A 23,387-nucleotide genomic window follows, 5' to 3' on the forward strand; every position below is an offset into this window, starting at 1 on the left:
TGAAGAGGATGTGCTGGAATCCAAAGTAGACAAACAGGAGGCTGGAAGAACACAGCAAGCCAGGCAGCATCTGGAGGAAAGAAGCAGTCAACTTTTCGCGTAATTAACCTTCTTCAGGACTGGGGTGAACTCTGTAGCTCTGTAATGAGGTACCTTACCGTCCATGACTGGGCGATGGAAATATCTCAGCGCACGCTTCCCAGTCTGAGGTGGATCCCGGGCGCTGTTGCACGGCTCCCGCTTCGCCCTGCCGCTCCCCCGACATCAAACAGTCGCCTGCCTCCAGAAACCTCCGGGATTGCACAGCAGCCAACTCACCCGTCATAATGTTAATTTACGAGCTAGTGGCGGGGGGGCGGGGGGGGAAGAGAGGAAGATGCAATAAGTGCAGAAGAAATGAACTTCAACATCTTGCGTACATAACCAAAGCGGCTCAACAAACACGTGCAAAAAAAAACTTGCTCCAAAACTATCAAATGGCAGTGAAAATAAACAAAATAGAAAATGCTGGAGACGGGCAGCAAGGCTCACCAAAGCTGTCAATCTGTACAGGATAACGTTACATAACGAAGAAAACTACAGGAACATGGGAAAACATACACAAAGAAAAAGTCGACTCCCTACAGAGGAAAGAGCTGAAATCTCTACGGGGTTACTGAGAGCTTATCAGCATTTTCTGCTTTTGTTTCAAATTTCCTGCACCTGCAGTTCATATATTTAGGAATGCTCTCCAAAAATATTTATAAAACCCAACAGAAAAAATAATAGGAATCAAGCGAACTGTCAGTACTTTTGAACTCTGAATAGTTAGAAGTGCTTGTTGATACAATACGAATCGCTCAAGATCAGCTGCCTACTGTTGCTGCTGTCCTTGCTTCATGCTATAGCTATATTGGCGTAGATGTGGAATAGCTGCTCCAGTATTTTGGGTTGATTTTGGTCCTATTACCATAAGACAGTCCTCTCCGTCAATATACGGGGCCTAATAATGAACAGCCACGCCGATGCTCCTAGTTACAGTAATCAGTCTTTGCTTGAAATGTGTCCGTTTTGCGTTGGCGCCGGGAGCACAGCAGCGGCGCCCAATGTCACAAAGACGCTCTGTTGATGCGCCAGAGCCGGCGCCAGTAACAGGCCGCCAGTCCAACCCGCCCATCAGACCGGAACGGCACAGATCTGCAGAAGCACCCGTACTATAGGCACATACAGCCAGGAAAACACCATGCCGTTAATAACAAATACCAGGCAGTTCCTACCTACAGTCTACAGAATGGTGGCTGAGAAGCACTTGTTGTACGTTATCCTACACAACAGACAATATCCTTGGCTAGAGAACCCATTTGCTGTTCATCATAAACACCAGTATACACCATCTGATTGAATACAAGTTGAAATCAGTTCAATGCCTAAAAATTGTTTGTTTGTGTGGATCTGTACACGTGCGTGAGAGAGAGAGAGAGACGGGGTGGGGTGGGGAGGAGAGAGATAAAAGGGGTGTATCTGTAAAATGATATTGTTTCCTTAGTGTCCTCAGGACATCCCAAATTCTCAGGTAATAAATGACTGTTCAAGCGTACCAGCTACTTCTTAGTTGTCATTCTTTGAACCATAAGGAGACTGATCATTTTTATGATGAAGGATTTTTTACAAGTCAATGCAACATGCAACTCATTTCACTTACCAAGACAGTTGGTGCAACAAACCAAAATTAATAGTGATTTGGCAACTCATACAATATTTTATAGAATCCTTATTGCACAGATAGAGACCATTCAGTCCATCAGGTCCCACAAACCTTCCCATCTAATCCCTGTAACCCCACATTTACCATAGTAAACCTATCTAACATGTACAGGAAACGCACACAGACATTGTGAGATGATGAAAACTCCACAGAGTCAGCCAAGGCTTGAATCAAACCCAGAACCCTGCTAATCACTGTGCCACCCCAAATTTCTCATTAAGCACAGCGCAAACAGAAAAGTTTCAGCAAAGGTTTGTTCTAGATGAGCAAGTCAACAATCTCTGAAACCTCCTCTTTACATTTATATGTGACAGGGTACTCTTTGCACCTTGTCTGGTCTATAAAGTGCCAAACTCCTCCTGGCTTTAACACAGTCTCATCTTTCTGCCCTATCAGCATAAATATTCCAGTGTCCTTTCAAAGCCACCTAGACTTAATATTCTCAAAATTATTGTGTCGACTTCTAGTACTGAGGCAACCTTTAGCAGTTCTTAGACTTCCAACTCTCCACAAAGCCACTTTTCTTCAGTCTGGGAATCTGTCCGCACCAGCACTTGACCTGGTAATTAACACCAAAATGATTTTTAAAATCCTACTTGGCACCTGCTGTGTGCCTGCTCTCCCAAATTACCCAAAGTCCACATGCACCAAGATCATGTGACTCGTCCTATGTCCACGTTTTCAAATACTTTCAACTATACTTTAGAGTTTCTAGCTCTATAACCAGCCGTTCATGTTTGTCTCCAAGCAGATTACGCAGGTCACATTTCCCCCTCCAAAGTGACTCTATTTTACTTTGATTTAAAAGAAACCTGTTTAAAAACATATCCATCTTATAAAGTCCAGCATTCATAAACTGCAAGTCGTCACTAATAGCAAAGTCTCACATTCAGAAAACTAGCATGACCAGGTAATTGGTTTTAGTTTTAACACTGGTTAAATATTTCTTAGAAACCAGCAATATCTAGCCATTTCACCTTGCCCCATGCCTTCAAATAATAATGAGCATTTAATATACATATCAACAAGCAAATGAAATTCCAATTTTAACATCTCGTCCAGATTAAAGAATTTTTATCCCACTTACTATATTTTCATTTGTGTACATGCGTATCACAAAACCATCTTAAAAAGTTATTAAATTAGAAATGTACAAATAGTGAAGAATATTGATGAGGCTAGGTTAAGTGATGGTGTGACAAGGACTTTCAAAAAGCCTACATAAGACAGATGTTGAATTTTAATCACATGACTGAGGGATAGCAACATAAAATGAACTGTACAAATTTTAGGGGGATACAGATACACACAATCAGCTTGTAGGTGTACATGCCCTAAAGATGGAACAAGTTAGGAATGGTGTTTAAAAAAGACCGGAATCTTGTTTTGAAAACAAAAGATGCTCAGGTAAGCAAATTATATAACTCTGGCTAGGCATCTGCTAAAGTATTGCATTCAATTTAGGAAGACTGCCAACGTTTTGTAGAGGGTGCAAGATAAATTTATTAGACTACTGCCTAGGATAAGAGACTTCAATTTCATGGAGAGACTTGAGAAAAAATGGTTCTCTTTAGGACAGTGTACATAAAAAGGAAATTTGATACATTTGTTCAAAATGATAAATAATTTTGATATCAGTAAATAAGGAGAAACTATTTAGCAGCAGATAGTCAGGAACGAGCGAATACAGATTTAAGGTAATTGGCAAGAAAAAACACAATAGGAAGAAACATTTGAAAAAAAATGCAAATTGTAATTTGCAATGCACTGCCTGAAAGATTGAGAAAATTGGACGAATCACTGAAGGAAAGAAAAGTGAGACGTGGAAAAGCAGAACAATGAGACAAATTGGATAGGTGTACTAAAAACAGTAAACAGGCCCAAATGAGCCAAATGCCCAATATTTGTGATGTATCACTAATTTGGAGTTTAAATGGCTACAAGTTTACACTCCTCTGAAATTAGCTGTGCTTGCACGTTTAAAAAATAAACAGGCTTTTAAATACTAGGCAATGTCCAAATCTAAACATCAAATGCATGCCCTGAATATTATAAAATTTATGAACAGTAGATGCAAGTGAATAATTGTTGGTAACTTGGGGAACTCCCTATTAGCATTATGGGTACCCCTATGGAAACACTGCAGTTTTTTAAGCAGACAACTCACATTTTCTCAAGCGCAACTGAGAATAGGAAGCAAATGCTGGTTCAGCCAGTAACCCCCAAATCCCATGAATGCATAATTAGTGTTTAAAAATTGTGGTAATGATTCTGGGTGATCTGTCTCAGTGTCATATAAACGGCAAATTACTGCAGATGCTGGAAAGTTGAAGTAAACACAGAGGGTGCTAAATAAACTTAGCAGATCTGGCAGCATCTGCAAAGTGAGAAACAGTTAATGTTTTGAATCTGGTATGAGTATTCTTCAGGACAGTGTTTGGTTAAATTATCATGTGTCTAAAGGTTCCTTGGGAGGTTTTACAACACTGATGCAATTTCTTGATTTTATAACAAAATAAAAATCTAATGAACTAAATTACAACAGGCAAGTCTTAATATTATTACTTATTAGCTTGCTGAAAATCAGTAGTTTTTTGTAGCACTTCCCTAAATGATATGTAGCTCACCAGCAAAATTAACATTTGTAATTCACTAAGACCAGTAACATTTGCTCAAACAAGGGATGTAGTCTTTTAATTTTCAATCCTGTGGAACTCTTACATTATAAGTTAATAGACATGTTTATTTAGGTGACACACACAAAATGGGGATGGTCAGAATACCAGCAATGGAAACATTTTCTTATTAATTGTCTCAGATTTTTCTACAAACATTCAAAACACTATTTTCACAGCACTCAAAACATAAAAACAACTTTTTAAAAAATATTCAAACACAACTCATCCAACCAAATCAATTACAGTAAATGCAGAAGACAAGTGTTTTTTTTGTCTTTTTGGGAATATATAAGTAGCTTTATATTGGGATTCTACTTTAAAAGGTTACATGACTGAATTTGTAATTTCCTAGAGGGATCAGAGGAAACTTTTGCCACAATATTTTTCAGATTCACATATGAGCTTTCATCTTTTAAAAAGAAAATGAAATCCCAGAAACCAAAAAGAATAACAAAAAAAAATTACTTTTTTTCACTTTCACATCCAATCATATAGTTTATTACAATATATTAAAAAAATTTAATCTAAGGTATGTATAGACTGTGTGGGAGCTCTTTATTAACAGCAAAAGGAACCACTTAAAATTTTTGCTCTCTGTCTTCAGACCAGATTGTTAATAAGTTGGATAGAATTCAATTTGCTGCAATTTATAGGCAGTTTAAGGATAAGCTGGCCAGGGAATCTTGCACTGCCAGTTGGGCGTTGAACAAAATGAAATTTGGCAGTTCTAATGTGCAAAATTACTTACAAATTGACAATAAACGTGACCAGACCAAAAGAAAATCTTTTAGGTTAAAAGATTCATTATGGTCAAGTAAAGATAGACAAAGTTTAAATACTGCAGCTCACTCTGCTGATCTTGAGCAAACATTCAACACTGAAACAGAATATCACCAATAGAAAAGTGATCAACTCTTCAGCACCAAACACATATAACACCTGCTTTTGTCAGTGTTCGATAAACATAGTTGTTTTAATATCACTGGAGACGTGACCAAAAATTTGATCTAAAGTTTTACTGACCGCAACTGGAAATTGGAACAAATCTTAGTCAAATAAAGACGAGGAGGAGAAGGCAAAGAAAAGCTTTTGAAACAATTCACAAATACCACCCACTCAAACACTAATACAGTTAATGCAGAAGACAATTTCTGTTGTTTGAAAATGATTGATGAAAATGCATCACATATAGTTCAGCATATTGATATACTGTATCATGCTCTGGAACAAGTCATAGTTTATAGCCACAATTTCCCATTCTTAACTGTCCCTCACATCCCCAAGACTGTTCCAGTGAAATTGATATTGGCAAGTTGAGGCCCTTCCCTCTCAAAGGTCTGAAAATTAACATTCTGCCAATTTCTTTATTTCATGAGCTACTGGAAATGTTGTAACTGTCTTCAAAAGGCTAAGGCACCGAGCAAGTGAAGGCCTACGTAAAATCTCAACATGTCTCCACTTAAGACAAAATAAGCTGGAGAAAGGATTAGCGTTCACGACTAAAATAGAACTAAAAATTCATTACAAAGTAAATTTTCTGGATAAGAAATGCAGGTGGATACATTAGCTGCAAGTCCCTGTGACACTGAAATTAAGTAGTAAGGTCTAAGGCTCTAAAATTCCTGAATGTGAGAATGCAGGTCAATGTGAGCTTTGGACAAAAACACAATTCTGTCAGGACCTAGGTCAACTGGGTACCAATCTGAAAAGCACAGCAGCATCAATTTCAGGATCCTATAATAAAAGCACTGGGAGATTCTAAGGAAAGATAGCTTTATTTGGTGGCACCAGGGAAAAGCTACACCACCTTTCTAATACTCATCAGTAAGATGTATCAACTTGTGCTCAGTTAGACCTTGCCTAGGAGTTCTGTGTTACCCTGGAGACTGTGCTTCAGTCATGATGCTGGGGGCCTCGAACAGTCAGATCAAGAATCGAGAGTGTTACAGTTTACATTGTAGCGAACGGCTCAGAAAAAAAATGACATCTTAACTTTCAGATGGCAGCAATCATTCTGAGGAGTCACTAAAGACTTTAGGCAAGCTAAATAATTCATGGCATAATCTTCTATAGAGGGGAGTTACCAACACCACCTTTGTGACACATCAATTTGTACAGTTTGACAACATTACCAGGCCAAAGCTGCCAGATGTTTGTTCATTCTTAGCAGTTACTGTTGAAATTGGCACCTGTTCAGATACAGATTTTAAATCCATTTATAAAGCTGCACATGAACGTAAAAATGGTTGTCTTAATAGATACCATCTCAAATAAAATTGTTATCTCGTCCATAAACTAGTTGATGTCTTTTTCAACACAGCACTCAAATAATGGCAACAGCTTGTGATGCAGTATCCATTTACTTATGCTCTGCTGGTAATAGTCTAGTTGTGTCAAGAGTTTACTTCTGTTCGCATACCCAATCATCCCAGTCTTCAGGATCAAGCTGCAAAAGAAAACATAAAATGCATGACAGCAGCAATCTTGTGACCTTTAACTATCAAGGCAGAAAAGCATTACAGAAATAAAAAACAGTACCTCACCCGAGGCTTCAGCTCGAGATAAAGTCATCTGGATTTCCTCTTCAGTCATGTCCAGATCAAGGTCTTCATCCCAATTTTCAACATAATCAGTGTTTCCTATAATTAAGAAAAAAACCTGTGAAACCAGAATTCATACAACACTAAATCATTGAAAAGAGTTTCCCAATGTGTTATCAATATTATCGTTTCTTCCTGTTAAAGATCACCACCACTATAAATGGAAGGTCGCTTTAGTTTTAACGCTCTAACTCTGGAAGTAGCCAAGTCAGTTTCAGATTTCAAAATTCTATTCTTTAGCTACAAAAATCTGGCCCACTGAGAATTTTCTAATTTAGTATTTTCTCCTTCAGTTGCACTGTTAGTAGAAGGGAAATGCAATGCAATTCAATTCAATTAATACTGACTTCAAAAAGCTATACTTCAGTAACAGTGATCATGAATCTACCACTGTTGCAAAAACTGATTTGGTTTATTAATACCCTTCAGGATAAGGAAATCAGCCTATATCATGACGCCAGACCCACAACAATGTGGTTGATGCTCAAGAGCCCTCTGAAATGGCCCAACAAGCCCCTCAATTGTATCAAACTCTGCAGAAAAGTTGAAAAGGATCAAAAATAAACAAAGCACTCAACATCAACCCAAGCACCAATCCATCCTGCAAGTTCCATCGCTTTTTATATCTGAAAATATGCCACAGTTCAGACAGGTTTCAACAGCAGTCATACTCACCAAACCATGTCTTACAATAAATGTCCCAGGGCTGTATGTCAGGAGTGCATGTTCCGAGGCTCCTCAATATTGATTAGATTAGATTCCCTATAGTGTGGAAACAGGCCCTCCGGCCCAACAAGTCCACACCACACCTTGAAGCATCCCACCCAGGCCCATCCCCCCTATAACCCACACACCCCTGAACACTATGGGCAATTTTAGCATGGCCGATCCACCTAGCCTGCACATCTTTGGACTGTGGGAGGAAACCGGAGCACCCGGAGGAAACCCACACAGACATGGGGAGAATGTGCAAACTCCACACAGACAGTCACCCGACGCTGGAATCGAACCCAGGTCCTTGGCGCTGTGAGGCTGCAGTGCTAATCACTGAGCCACCGTGCCGCCCTAAACTGAGTCTTATACGCCATGAAATCTTAGGGTTTCTAGTCAAATGAGTAAAGAAACCTGCAGTTACCATTTACCATCCTGTCTTAGTTCAGGATTCAGTGCTCCTCCATGTTGAGCGCCACTTAAAAGGAGCAATGAAGGTAGGAAGGTCACAAAATGAACCTCTATCCCCTGTACAATGTCCTGTGAATAGGCAGCAGTAACACTGACTAAACTAACAAACAGAGTACTGAAGGACATATCTGTAAGACTAGCCTATAGTAGATAGCAGAAGGAAAAAACTATGACTTCACCAATCTACCCATAGTTGTTGCATCTGTTCTTAACAAGTACAGATACGGATGACCACAGCAAGTACTTGTGAACACAAAGCCTTTTGTTTGGTAGTGTTGTAGAACAGCAATACCCAAGGGTTAAAGTGCACAATTCCTTGAAATTTTCCTCACAGGTGGACAGGGTGGTTAAGAAGGCATTTAGCATGTTATTCTTAAAAAAAAACATTTGTGGAGCATGGCTAGTATTCATTGTCCGTACCTAGTTGCCCTCAAAAAGTTGATGGTGAGCTTCCTTCTTGAACTGCATGGTTTAGCTGGACCGAAGGATCTGTCTCCATGCTCTAAAACTACGAAAATGACTATGTCGTGTGGTACAACCATTATACTAGATGGGGCACACTTAGATCAGATATATCAACTCAAAACTTGTCATTCATGAAGAGCTGTGGGCTATCAGGACCAGTGGAACTGTAATGAAACATAATTTATAAGCTTGTGGTCTCTCTAACTACCACTGCTATTAAAGGTACCAGTGTTGATTCAACGAAGAGTGTGAAAACTGTCAGGAACAGCAACAAGCATTCCTATAAATGAGGTGCCAAGTGCCTGGAAGCTATGACAGGTCTACATAAGGAAGCAGCAATGGTCTGCAGATTCCAAAGCTAATGAACCGAATCAAAGGCTCTACTGTTTTGCCCATTCCAACCACAAATGGCGGTGATTAAATTAAACAATTAACAGAAAAAGGAGGTTCCAGAGGATATCCAGACTCAATGATGGGGGTTCCAAGCACAACAAAGCAAGAGAGAAGGTTGAAGGGTTTGCAACAATCTTCAGGCAGAAGTGTTAATTGAATGATCGATCTTTGCTTTCTCCTGAGGTCACCAAAGTGGCCAGTATGCAGCCAATTTAATTCACTCTACATTATGTTAATTAATGGTTGAAGATACCAGATACAATATAGGTTATGGGCTCTGAAAACACTCTGAATTGAAGACTTGCCCTTTAGAATTAGTCACATCCCCAGTCAAGCCATGCAAATGTGGTTACAACACTGACATACAGCTGACAATATAGAAAACTGAAATGAAACAGAAAATGCTGCAGAAACTCAGCAGGTCTAGCACTATTTGAAAAGACACTGTTTTGATTATGTTACAAGTCTTCAGAAAAATTGCTCAGGTGAGCTTTGATCATAAAAAGCAGGGATGTATCCAACTGGCCAATTATCACCCATCAGCCTACTCTCAATCATTAGTAATATAAAATGCTGTTATCAATGCTTTTAAAGTGAAACTTACTTAGCATAATCTGCTCATTGACGGTCAGTTTGTGTTCTACCAGGGTCAATCAACTCCTGGCATCATTATAGCTGTGGCTCAATTATGGATAGAAGAGTGGAATTCAAGGGTGAGCTTAGGGTGACTGCCCTTCACAAAAAGGCAGAAATGTGCGAAGTGCAGCGTCAAGGAACTCCAGTAAATGTTCATGAACTAGTCTCTTTCTTACTGGTTTTTCTGTAGCTCCTTTTATTCCCTCCACATGCTGCTGAAACTCCTGTTTGTCTGGCCAGAGCAAAACTAGAAGAAAGATGCTCACTTTGAAAGAAGAGTATGATTAGCATTGCTATATATTTTAGAAGTCAATCCAAACTTTTTTCATGGAAAGAGAACCACTCTAAAGTGATGTCCAAAATATCTCCTAAATTTTACAGCATTTTAAACGTCAGAGGAGTATCCCTAGAAAAGGTCAATTCCTAATCTTTGACAAAGTAATGGTGGCAGAATGGATTTACCTGGAAATCACGAACTTAATTATGGTACCTGAGCCATTTCTTTTCCCCAATAGTTTAGTTTAATCTGTTTCAGACAAGAGCCTTGGTCACCTAAATGCAGTCTCCACAACAAAAGAAAAGGCCACTGTACTGGCAAATAGCAAGAACATTCAGAGATAACAGTGTGGATTTGGTGGAACACAGCATCAGTGGAGCAGGAAAGCTGACGTTTCGGGTCAGGGCCCTTCTTCAGAAATGGGGATGGGGAAAGGAGATCCGAAATGAATACAGAGAGGAGGCATGGGGCTGGGGAAGGTAGGTGGGGTGGTGATAAGAGAGTGCAAAGACACAAGAGATGCAATTGAGGGCATTTTCAATCACCTGTGGCAGGGTGGGGGTGGGGTTGAGGGTGAGGGGGGCGGGGGTTGCAGTCCTTAAAAACAGGAGGACATCTGGGGCGTTCAGGAGTGGAATGCCCCATCTTGGGAGCAGATGTGCAGAGGCGGAGGAATTGGGAGTAAGGGATTGCATTCTTGCAGGAAGGTGGGGGAGATGTGGCGTAGTCTAGGTACCTGTGAGAGTCAGTGAGCTCCCACTCCCCGGGTGACATGCCAATCCTGGACCATCTTTACTGATCAAGAATCTATCTCAGCCATAAATTTACATAAGGACTCTGGCCCACAGCTGTGTGGTAAGGAGTTCCAAAGATACTGAACCCTCTAGAAGAATTTTCTCCTCATCTGAGTCTTAAATTGGCACCAATTAATTCAGACACTATGCCCTCTGGTCCCAGACTATCCCATGAGGGGAACAGCCTCTCAGCATTTACCTTGTCAAGCACCATAAAAATCCTACAGGTTTCAATAAGATCACCTCTCATTCTTCTAAACTCCAATGAGTAGAGTCCCAGCCTATTTAGCCTTTGCTCACAAGACAATGCCCTCACACCAGAGATTATTAGTTTCAACTATGCAAAAAGTCTTAGACTCATTGTCCAACTCAAAATACCTTCGTGAAAGACAATGGGCTAAATATTCCCAGCCCCTGAATGACAAACAGCAATGGTGAGATAGTCAGGGGGAAAGTGGCAAGAACGGAAAAATTATTTTCTCAAAACCGAGGGAAAAATAAATGACTGATTTCGTGCAGACGGTTTCAATGGCCAAACAAGAATCTCGCTAATGAGCTGGAACGGACCTAATTGCGTGGCATTAGTTACTTAATCCTATGACATTTACATATAGGTTGCTATTTTCCTCAGCAAAGGAAACTAATTGGCACCAGTTTCTGACAGGAAAGTCAGAGCAGTTACCTGGTGGCTGTAGCATGATGATGTCTCTTCAGGCATTGACCTTGGCTAGCATTCCCCAACATCTCAGGGCATGCTACATAAGCAGCAACAGCTTGCAATCTCTAAGTACGAAGGTTGGCTTTGACCAAGCAGCAGCCTCACCACACTGTCATGACACATCTCAGACTCGCTTATAATATACAGGTTTATACTTTAATACTGCACTTTGAAGATCAACAGTTCCTTACATTGTAGCACTGCTGCCAGGCAGTTTTACACAGGGACAGGCATTCATCTCATGAATGGTGCATATCAGGGCTTTTAGCCTCTTAGTGCTCTCCCTTTGAATCTACGTGGATGCATACAGCATCTCTGCCTTGCCTTGCTTTTTTATACATTGCCACCTCATTCATATTCTCCAAACTCACAGAACCTCCATTTCACAGCACCTTTTAGGACAGACACAAAGCCGGCCAGCAATGATCAGTCAAGGGGGTAGACATGTTGCCGTACAGCATTACAACAATCGCCGTATGTGCCAGCAGATTATGCAGCAAACAGATAAATGTGCCTCAGTCAAACAGCCATGTCTCAAAGTCAAAGGGACTGACCCTTCAGTCAAGTCAAGGGGACTCTTGTCAGTCAGGGGTCACAACATACTCAAAGGCATCATCCAGAAGCATCAGTCAGGTGGCCACCTGGTTTAATCAGGTTCAGGGGCTCTAAATCATTAAAGCCCTGACAGTAGGTTACAATAACTCCTACAGGTTCAATGCCATCAGCCTGGAATTTAGTACGTCAATCAGGAAACTGCACAGATGTCAGTTAAGGATCTGGTCAGCCTTCATTCAGGGCTGTCGTTCCAAGTCGGGCAGTAGAATGGGGGAGATGGAATCAGTGTGTCCTAGGGGTTTCCTGACTGAAAAAAAAAAATCACAGAAAACGGGTTAACCAGAGGTTGCTGTTGTGGTAGGGAATTAGCAGATTCAATTTTGAGAACCGGACAGAGCGAGGGGGGGATTCAGAGGAGAGAACAACTATGCAGGAGACAACTTGTGATAAGATGATAGGAGATAGTACAGCATTGGAGCACACAGGCTTTGTTGGGCATTAAGTGGGTAAGCCTGGGGCTCAGGGGTAATTTGGGAAGCTGAAGGCCTAAATAAATGAGGTTACTATGGGGTTGCCAGTGAGAGCGTGGCAGAAAGTAACATGAAAGTTTGGTTGAGTGCAGGGGAGGGGATTACTTACCTAGATCAACAGGTTGAGGTCACAACGCTGTCTGAATCACTGCCTGCATGGCCTTCCGTCCCCAAATCACAAACAGGCATTAGCAATGAAAATTGGCCTACACCACATCAGAAATGGAGAAGTAGTGTTTTATTTTGTCTGATGGACTAGGTTGTACTTGTTAGACACGTGAAGTGCTTCAAAGGACAGTTGCATTAAACCAGGCATTTATGCAGTACAGGTTAAAGAAATAGGAAATCACAGAATTCTGCTTGTGAATCTTATGCAGTGATGAACTACATTAAATACACATCCTGGTCTCAAGTTCAAAAAAGATTTATCAGGATGTTGCCAGGAATGGAGGGTTTGAGATATAAAAATAGACTGGAACGGCTGGGACTTTTCTCACTGTAGCATAGGAGGTTAAGGTTTATAAACCTTCAAGATTTATGAAATTGTAAGGGCATAGATAAAGTGAAAGACAAGGGTCTTTACCCTGGGGTGAGGATTTGAAAACACAGGGGCATATTTTTAAGGGGAGGAGAAATATTTGAAAAGGACACAAGAGACAATTTTTAAAATACAGTGTGGTTCATGGGGTAAATGAACTGCCAGACAAAATGCTGGATGCAGGTACAATTACAAATGTTTAAAAGACATTTGGATAAGTTCATGAATAGGAAATGCTTGGAAGGATATGGGCGATGGAAAAGCAGGTGGGGCCAATTTAGTTGGAAACATGGTTGGCATTGACGGTTTGGACTGAAGGGTCTGTTTCCAAGCTGTATGACTCTATAACACTCTAGAGGTCACCAGTGATCAGAAACTAAATTGGACCACTCAGAAATCGGGCAGATCCAAGGGCAGGTCAGAGGTTAGGAGTTATGTGCACCTCCCGGTCCCTCAACCCCTTTCTATCATCTATAAGGTCCAAGTACTCTGTCGTTGATTGAATGAGTGCAGATCCATAAAATCTCAAAGGAACTACACCACAACAGCCTGCTTAATTGGCAAACTACCATCATCTTGTGTACTTTCTTTCTCCATCACTAACACAATGTGTTTCATCCACATGGTTCATTGTACAACACACCAGCATTTTTTGCTAGCACCTTATAAACCGTTAACTTCTACTGGCTAGAATAAGAGTTAGCAGGTGTATGGGAACACCATTTGTAAATACTCTTCCAAATCGTAAACCATCTCAACTCTGAATTATATCATCGTTCCTTCACTGTTGTGTGTTTAAAACCATGGAACTCCTTACCACCATTGAGGATGTATAGACTACATCTGTTCTTGAAGCTAATTCTCCAACGCCTTCTCAAGAGTGGTTAGGGTCAGGCATTAATTGCTGTCCTCACCAGTAATGCCTGAATCCCATGAATTAATATAACTGACCTCAGCAATTTCAATAGTTTAGCATGAGAGCTCAATCCATCAGGGTGCACAGATCATTACTGAAGTACTATTAATGCACATATCATTCAAATTAGAAAAGTTTTAAAGTGAGTTTGATATAACAGGAAGACTGAGCAAAGTGCAAAAGGTCTAATTTATATAGACTCTACAACAACTTAACTATGGATGGTTGATTTAAATGGCTGATTAAAATGTTCAGAAAATGAATTTTGTGAAGGATTAAGCATTAAAAACTCTACCAATTATTCAAGCAACTAACCCGTTAAATATATTGACTGGTCCCAAGTTGAATTTATAATTTGTCCTAAATCTGAAGATTTCAGCAAGTTTGCCAGTAGCATTGTGATCATTGGTCTTTGCATCAAGTTGAAGAGAAGAAATTCAACCATATATTCCTGTTCTGACTGAGTTCAAGAATTACAAGCAGACTTATGAGAAACATGTTGAATACATGCTAGAATTTTCTATAAAACTCAACAGTCAAACACCATGCACAACACAACAACACAAAGCATGAGTTTGAAGGATGGTAATTTATCAAACTGTGCACTGAAGGGTGGAGCCAATGTTTTCAGGAGATGAAGAGCAAAATTGGTAAAGAAATAAGAAAATTGAAACAAAAACCAATTCAACTAACACAGTTAACACATAAATTTGAAGCAAAATACTCACCTTTGTTACTAACAAAAGCAGATTTTTCAACATTTGAATTTAATTTGATGGTTGCATTTTTATCAATGTCAGATTGTAAATCGAGGTGAGCAAAATTTCTCTCGAGAACGGAGACTGGGGACTCTTCAAAACCTGAAGAGTCCTCACCAGTACTTATGCCCTCATCTCCAAATAGTTTGTGACACAATTCTTCTTTTAAAACAGTTTTCTTTTCATGCTTCTTCTCCATTTCCAAAAATGATTCTAACATTTGGATAGTTTCTTCTGCTGGGTGATTTAGTTGGATTCCTTGAATGTCCTCAGTGGAACACAAAGCAAGTGGCTGGATTTCATTTGATGTGTGGTCAGACAAAGTTGACACAGCAACTCTCAAGCCAGTTTCTTCCAATTTGTTTCCTGATGGTTCATGCCAGTCATTAGTTATCATATTTAGATCTTTCGTGTTAAAAGCAACAGCAGAAAAGGTGGTGTCATCCCAATCATCTAAGGACAAAAGATTATAGAAGAAAATGTAACAATTTTTAATTCCTTAGCTCATTGGACCATTATATGAACACAAGATTTACTTAAATAGCTCTTCAGAACAGCGTAAGGAGTTTATAATGTATTTCTATACCTTCATCTTCCCATTTTAGATCCACAGAATATGTGCTTTGTTCTGCTCTTTCTTTTAAGGCTGCTCTCCTAGCTTCTTCCTGTGCAAGGAGTTAAAAGAAAGTGCTAAGGTGCACTAGTTTTTAATTTTAATTCAATAATTCTTCAAATCTTGTTCATGCTTCCCTGTTACCTGCTGCAATTTGTGGACTTATTAATTTTTATTACATGACTATTACAGGTTTCCATATTTTTAACTGATTATGTACTTTACATCTGAATTTATGAATGCAAGTTCTACTGAAATCCAGCCTTTCACTATAAAATTCATGTTCCTAGAATACCATTATTATTATTATTGATTATTAATTATTTTGCCTCTTTATTCCCTGCAGAAGCTGTTCTGTATACCTGACCATGCTTACACCTGCAAAAGGCCTGTATATGTACAGAAACAGTAGATTTGACTTGCTAAAATGAAAAAAATGGTTAGATGAACAACATTTAACTCCTTCAGTAAAGGCTGTTATACTTGAAGCAAGCCACACCACTTAGAGAATCTGAAAACTACCAGCTACGGAATATTGCATTTTTAAGAGCCAATGAGCTCAATTGCAATATAGTTTTGTCTACTTACTGCAGTACTGAAGACACACTAAAGGACAACAGGAACCCAATGTCAAGTTTCTAATAGTTCCTTATCTGCTAATGTGGTTTATGGAGTTGCCCAGAAGCGAGCATCTTGGTACCATGTTGCTCAAATTATAATCTTACATCTGTGCAAGAGTGCATGATTTCTACTCAGATAAACAGAATCAACCTCACTTGTCTGGAAGTGGTACAGAATCATTACAAATGCTTAGCTGAATATTTAGCGGAAGTATTGCCCCTGTAGGTCCTCCTCCTCCATTCTCAAAACCCATGGTCTTTGAATAAACAGCCTTCTAGGAGCAATCACCAGATGTTACACTGATTCCAGAGAATGCCACAGCCAAGTCACTTCACCCATCATCCAAACGAGATGCATTCACAGTAGTTTATATTCGCTCCCTCATCCCATCATCACTATCCAGAGATACTGAAATTAATTTTGTTGTTATCCATACCGCACATCATTGCTGTTTGTTCCCAGAAAACATCAACCCATTGGAGTGCTGACCTGATGAAGCTGATGGACTCTGTAGAAATACCGAGACCAGAAGTCTGCATGAGTAATTTCAGAGGGAACCTATTTTATAAAAAGGTGTTATAAAAAAAAGGCAAAATCAAAAAAAACCTCAGTACGAATTCACTATGCAAATAAAATTAAACCATAAATGTAAGAGAGTTATTTTAATAGAAATATATGAAAGCATAAAAGTATACTAGTAAATGCTCCATAAAAGTGACAGGTTTACTTAAATTAACATGGTTAAATAATTTCACAGAAGTGAAGTGAAGTTGCCAGTTCAAATTAAGAAAGAATATAAGAATTTTTGGCCCTTGATAATTATATTGCTCTTCTAAAGTTGAAGTTAAAACTTATTTTAAACTGATTTTGAATATATTCTTGCTACAATTTGGAGAATTTACTTTTGGTACACAATTCATTTTTTAAACAGACTGATGCAGTACTCTTTGGCAAGTAGATGCCAATGCAATAAGTTTTCATACAACTGTAGTTTGTCAAGTATTTTAATTTGCCAAAAATACTGATAAAAATACCAATTTTGCATAAAGGTCTCTTATGCGTGGATTATTAGCCAAGAGGTCAGATATAGCACACTTCTCATCATCCAAGGTGAAACTCAACAGCCAGGAGTTATAGTGGTCTGTGGAAACAAAAGATTTACGTAGAAAAAGGAAAGTGAGCTAATTAAACATTTTTCAGAACAGGCTATCAATAAAACTCAAGTAGTCAATTCGCTGGAATCAGTCAAAATACGTTTGAACATTTCAAATTAAAGAAAAAAAATTCAATTTATAGATTAGGCCAAGACTACCCAAAATTTCATTTGGTCAATGCATATCACAAGAACCCTCTGCTCATTAGATGCAAATTAGTCCACGGTAACTATAACAACATGAGTCAATTTAAAGTTAGCAGCTCAAAGTCTTCACCCATGAGAAGGGCAGATGTGGGCCGAGGTACAAAATATGACTAGAATTAAGTCAAACAGAAAAGCGCACTTTTTAAAAATTCTGGACAGATACTGTATTCTTGGTAATAATGTGGAAGAGATTTCATAATGACAACTAAAATCTCAATAAAAATTGTAGGCAATTGAAAGGAATTTATCACAATATTAATTAATTTGGAATATTGATTTTAAAAAAAAAATCAGACAAGGAAGAGCAGCAGGAGATGACTGAGGTGTGGAGATTTGTCTCCCCCATCTCAATGATGGGAGTAAACAATAAAAACATGGCTTTAAAGCTGTGAAATGTTGCCAACAACTTCGAGTGGTATGAATAGGAGTCCTGTTGCACTTCATTATTTTTCTGTTATTTTTAAAATTTATTTTAAGGTGATCTTCTTCTACAATTTTTTCTTATTTTTCTCTTCCCCTCTTTTTGCTTTAGCACTGTCTCTATTTCACGAGATGTTACTTCCTATTCTGCTATTTGCATTCCACCAGCTAACAGAGTATTATTTTCTGCTAATTTAATTCCTTGACTTAGTTTGTTTGAGGTGGGGTTCACAGAATGTTTCTGATTAAATCTTTGAAAATTTTCAATTGATTTGATGGAAGCGCTTCAATATGAATTGGGATCTTCCCTACAACCCTCTATTTCTTACAGAGGTAAGATAAACCTGCACACAGGCAGTACACATTTTCAGGGCTGTTGCACATGGTTTGTAATCACGCAATAGGACAATCAATAGTGCCCCTTGCAACTGTAAATTATATTGTATCTCTTGCATTTAATCTCACATGGAGTTCCAATCTTCCTAAATCCTGGACAGAGTAAAAAGGCAAGAGGATGATAAATTAAATTTAACAGCATTATCTATTTGTCTATGCAGCAAGTCAACATAGCAACACTATGTGGGGACTGAATTAATTCAATCACTGCAGAGGATGGTTGCTTAATTATGTTGGTGTTTGACATAAACAAAACAACCTATCAGCCTATCTCCTAAACTTCCAAGTTTTCTGAGAGCTTGCCACTGCTACTTTCTAGTTCAAAACTAGGATGATTGAGTTAAATAACCCAATATGCACAATGTTCATTACACATATCTCAAGAGGAGATCCAATGACAAGACAAATTCTGCTGATCACCAAGCATTAAGGATTTTCTAATATAATGAATGGCAGGTATTTAGTGATAAAGATAAACATTACTACTTTTTGTTACTCGCCAGTAACAACGAAAAGTGGACAGACTCGTCTACATAAACAGAAACATTGCAGTCCTTGAGCAGAATATTAAGTTACACTCCTGTTAAATGCAGAACATTGTATAGGTATGCTGAACTACATTATGAACTCGGGTTACTTAAGGACTGAAACGTCAGGAGTGAAAAATGATGGGAATAGAGAAACTGGATTGAAATTGGCTCATGGGTCTTTAATGAGTATTGCTTGACTAAACTATGCAACTGTGAAATGACTTATCAGTATATTTCACTTTGCAGGTAACTCGAACATCAACTTGTATACACTGGAATGGCAACAATTACTTCAGGCCGTGCAGGCTGTGAATTTTTGGCATTTCTTACTTGGGCAAGGTTCCACAACAAACTTTGAGAATTAATTTGCAACATATTTACACACAAAACTCTGTGGCTGATTATCACATTGTCATTTGGAGGCACAGGGTGAGAGAATTGAACCAAAGTATAATTACATTCACATAAATCAGTTATTGGTGCAGGATATAAATTGTACTTTTTTAAAAATCTCCACTCGACCTCCAGTTAATAACCGTACCCACTTTTCCATTTCCTTACTTCTGGAATAATAGCAGCCACCAGTACACATTACTATGAGGTTATTGCATGCATAGCGGCAGCACTGTAAACTCAGTACTGCATATTCCTTCAATTTCCATAGCTATACAGGTTAAAAATTCTTGCACATTGCTATTTGTTCTAATTTCTCAATTTTCCTGCATATCTGTTTTACAAATTCAGATCCAATAGTTTTCTACAGTCTAAATTTGTTTTTTGTCGCTGGCTGTATCTGTATTTCTAGTACACAAAAAAGCTGAAACACTGAACAGATTAGAACTGCAGCACTAAATCTTACTTCAGCTACGAGAAGCATTAGTTCACAAAGATGAAACAAATAGCAAGATGCATGCAACTAATCAGTATGGACACAATAAATTAACGTATAATTTGTGATGAGACATTAAGTAAAATAATCCAGTAAACAAGGCCTGATGCTGGAGTTAGAATATGAATACTAAATACTCTGGAAGAAACTTTGTTTGCAACTTCCCAAATATAGAATGCACCATTTTGGTAACTTAACATCACTCCTTCCTGGCCCAGCCACTGACACCCACATCCCATGAATGAATAAAGCTTAATAGCTGAATATTACCATCTGGTTTCTTGGAGTATGTTGCAGGATCAGCTTGAAGGTTAGAGAGTCGGGCCTGCAAAATAAAAGAAAAAAAATTCTTAAATAATCACTGTCCTTCCACTTCACTTTTGTCCATTATTTTAGAACACTGTACATACCTTCAGACTATCATATGGCTCACTACTTCCCATCTGATAGTCATTTATTGCTTTCGTCTCAGAAGTGACAGATTCTTCCACTGCAGGTGCAAACGCATCAGAGATCGCTCCAAGTAAGTTTGAAAGTCCCTTGCTAAATACCTGACCACCTTTTGCGTGCTCCTCAACCTAGTAAAGAAGTATAAAAGTAAATTTTGTGTAGTCTGCAATTTGTTAAGTACTGTGATCAAATGTGTCTCTGGTTCCACATGAATATTGTATTCCCAAACATAGCAACCTTCTGAGTGGTGAAGATCATAATAGCATAGGCGTATCTGTGAACTTGAACAAGTTGCTTAAATTTTTTTAGAATCAGATTTTGTTTCATTGCACATTTTAGCTCAATTTAGTAAACTTATAGTTCTATTGCTGCTGGAACATTCTACCTTTGATACCAAAAAATCGTTATAACCACAGGGTCTTTTGATATTTATATATTTTTAATATAAATTTGTGTTACATTTGCAGTTTCAGAATTTTTAGTGGCATATTATCTGGGAGTTTGAAAGAATTAATTAACTGAAGAATGTTTCTGTTGCCTTTTTTTTAGGGCTTGTTTTCAGAACGAATTTTTAAAAATTTACCTTGTGAGGCTTTACAACCTAGCAAGGTAAACAATTGCACCTCAAGTTTTTGGTTAGCATCTTCTGAACATCTTTGGTAAGCTTACGGAAAACAGTCGACATAGAGGGGAGGGGGATGGGGAGGAGGGAGAGAACAATTTTCAATTTCACCTCCAGTTTTAGTGTATCCAACAAAGAAATTTTATTCCATGTAAAGTTGGTCTTAAGAAAGGGAGACAATAAGAAGATTTGTTAATGCTAGATTACCTTACTGTGAACAGTTAGCGACAGGGTTTTCTGGTGGAAGTACTGTACAATGTATCCTTTGAAGTATGGATGTTTTTGGGATTGAGAAAGGTGTTATTGGGATTATATTTTTACATTATATAGTTATATTATCATTCAAATGATCTTTAGAATAATTTAAAAGATTTAAAATCTTTGAAGGTGTTATAAGTAAAAAATCTGGATTTACTATTTTCTTTTCATTTCTCTTAGTTAGTAAACATCCATTTGTCGTTAAAATCTCTAATATTGCATGCATTTTCTTTTATTTGATTTATTGTTGTCACATGTGCCCAAGTATAGAACAAAAAGTTTTGTTTTTCGAGCAGTACAGGCAGATCATAACAAACAAGGACATTTAGATTATGAGGTGCTTAGACAGAGCGAGGCGCACAAGGTTATGGCTGAACAGGAGGTGCACAAAAACAAAGCTAACAGGAGATTTGAAATTAGAGAGGTCCGTGCAGCAATCCAATAACAGCAGGAGAGACCAGCTTATTAAAACAAAAAAAAAAATCTGATCTTGCAAGGCAGACTTGTTTAGTACAACATCTGCTGGAATCAGAATATAGGCTCACATTAAGTTTCTCTTTGAATGCTAAGGCTGTTGTTGAAATTGTAGTCACAGTATCCTGTTGGATGACTTGAGTGAATTCAGCCAGATCACGTGTCAAAAGCTCCACAGCTTTTGCAGACTGTGAATGAAAAAAATAAGTTTGTTATGGAATATGATTCGTTTTACAGGAGTCCCTTCTTCACCTCACATACTACTCTTTCAATGATGAAAATGTTCTTGACAATTTCAAATTTTCATCTCCATTTGCTAAAGAGTCTGAAACCTGGGAAGGTAAGAAGCTAAAAAGCAAGAGACACTGCCAGTGTCTGCCATCCAACTAGAGATGAGGGCAAATAGGCATCCTCAATTCCATTTACGCTAATAAGCAATGTTAATATAATGCATGTTCATATACAATGCCACAACACAAATGCCATTGCAAAAAAAAATTTCTGCACAACTCCACCCACATCTCATCTTCTTACTCAGAATTTCTGAATTTGAATGAAGTTTTACGTACTAGTTGATGTAACTAGAGGACAGCTATTTTTAGTGAGCTGTAAAGTAACCTGGGCCAGGTGGGTTAATGAACAATACAGCAGACAAAAGGGGCTTTATTATCTATTTCTTATGGCAGATGAAGCTTACCACAAAACTGTGAAGTAATTTATTTACTAGGGAGATGTAAAATAAATGGGACAATTTTTAAACAGTGCAGGAATAAAAAGACATGGGGGTGTACATGTACAAATCTTTGAAGGTAGTGTGATAATGTGAGGAGTCTGTTAAAAAAAGGCTATGGAATCCTTACCTTTATAAAGAGTGGAATTAGGCAAATCAAGGATGAACTCCTATTCAGCCTTTGAGGTCAATAAGTATGGGCCGGGAGGAAGGTAAAGTGCAAAGGAGCTGCTGAGGGTCATACTTTTCCTTCAGTCATCACCCTTATTTTCAGGTAGGGAGGTAGGAGATTTAGCAGGTCAACGAAATAAAAGGCAAACAGTTAAAGTTAACTTTTAAAACGTGCATGCAGAGAGCATGCAAAACCAAATAGATTTAAGTGGGCAAATGATATAACACCATATTCTCCAATACAGAAGTGCAACGCCATGGCTGTATCGGCGCGCATAAATTAGAGAAGCAATGAATATGTATGCAAGCTACTAATGAAATTAGTTTGGTAAAAGGAAATCCTAAAACAATGTAACGAATTACTCCATCATTCCAAGCTTTGCAGGAAATCTGATTTGTTTACAAAAGGCCATACCTTGGCTTTAGCCGTTGCGATGTTTTGCTGAATCCAGCCTCCCCACCACCTACCAACAAATCAAAGAGTAATAACTGTAAATTTAAAAAAAAATGCTGCTGCCTCACGCCGCTTTCAGATTGTCAGCTGCTTTCAAACAAACACTTACCTACTCGTCATTCTGCTGTTATTATATCCTCAACCTTACAACCGTTAGAATTACAGTGTGGACCAAGCGCTTGCGGTCAAGAACTTCGCGTCATCTGGGTGGCTACAACACAAAACAGACATGGCATCACTGCCACCGTGGCAAAGATAAATTATGGGAAAGGAAGGCTTTAACCTTTCCACAGTCACTAATTAACAAGAGACACCAACTCCGCACTGTTAAGCTTAATTTATCACTGAGCTCAGACAAAATTGCATCAGTACCGTCCAATAAACAGCTCAAACAAAATTACTCAAGCACTATCCAATTGGAATAAAAGTAACTGAGCACGATTCATAGAGAAAGCCAAGACAAGTTGTAAAAGACCGCAGACTGAGAAGACACTGACGGCGCTTGCACCAGCTCACACTCAGCACGAGACGGACTGAAGTCGTTGACGTCAAACTCACAGTCCCGCCCCCAGCGGCGTCTCGCTTCCTCTGAACGCGACGTCACACGTCAGTGAC

At 38.7% G+C, this 23,387-nt stretch overlaps 1 protein-coding gene across 6 annotated transcripts; it reads right to left on the reverse strand.

The window, feature by feature from the left end:
- Positions 1 to 257: 257 nt before the first annotated feature.
- LOC125452397 (BSD domain-containing protein 1-like) lies at positions 258 to 23,319 on the reverse strand. 6 transcript variants are annotated; one of them, XM_048530720.2, is made up of 12 exons: positions 22,882 to 23,282; positions 22,734 to 22,782; positions 21,489 to 21,605; positions 20,024 to 20,191; positions 19,884 to 19,938; positions 17,053 to 17,159; positions 16,508 to 16,576; positions 15,371 to 15,449; positions 14,755 to 15,237; positions 6,961 to 7,061; positions 6,786 to 6,868; positions 258 to 341 (listed from the first exon to the last, which is right to left on the reverse strand). In XM_048530720.2, exons 1-11 carry the CDS (start codon positions 22,890 to 22,892, stop codon positions 6,824 to 6,826), a joined length of 1,284 nt encoding a protein of 427 aa, XP_048386677.1. In that variant the 5' UTR covers positions 22,893 to 23,282; the 3' UTR covers positions 258 to 341; positions 6,786 to 6,823. The 6 variants fall into 6 exon arrangements, with proteins under 6 accessions (XP_048386677.1, XP_048386681.1, XP_048386679.1 ...); XM_048530722.2 differs by lacking the exon at positions 258 to 341 and adding an exon at positions 23,289 to 23,319 and having other exon boundaries at positions 4,353 to 6,868; positions 22,882 to 22,983; XM_048530721.2 differs by lacking the exon at positions 258 to 341 and having other exon boundaries at positions 4,353 to 6,868; positions 22,882 to 22,983; positions 23,174 to 23,288.
- Between the last annotated feature and the right edge of the window lie 68 nt (positions 23,320 to 23,387).

This window comes from Stegostoma tigrinum, chromosome 4 (assembly GCF_030684315.1).
Source record: "Stegostoma tigrinum isolate sSteTig4 chromosome 4, sSteTig4.hap1, whole genome shotgun sequence".
Lineage (NCBI taxonomy): Eukaryota > Metazoa > Chordata > Chondrichthyes > Orectolobiformes > Stegostomatidae > Stegostoma > Stegostoma tigrinum.

Excerpts from the sequence above, each read along its gene's own strand:
- LOC125452397 (XM_048530720.2), bottom strand. Across the intron at positions 16,577-17,052 it reads GAGACCTTTATGCAAAATTG|GTTCCCTCTGAAATTACTCA; the intron begins GTATTTTTATCA and ends TTTATAAAATAG. Across the intron at positions 15,450-16,507 it reads GAGTCCATCAGCTTCATCAG|GAAGAAGCTAGGAGAGCAGC; the intron begins GTCAGCACTCCA and ends CTCCTTGCACAG.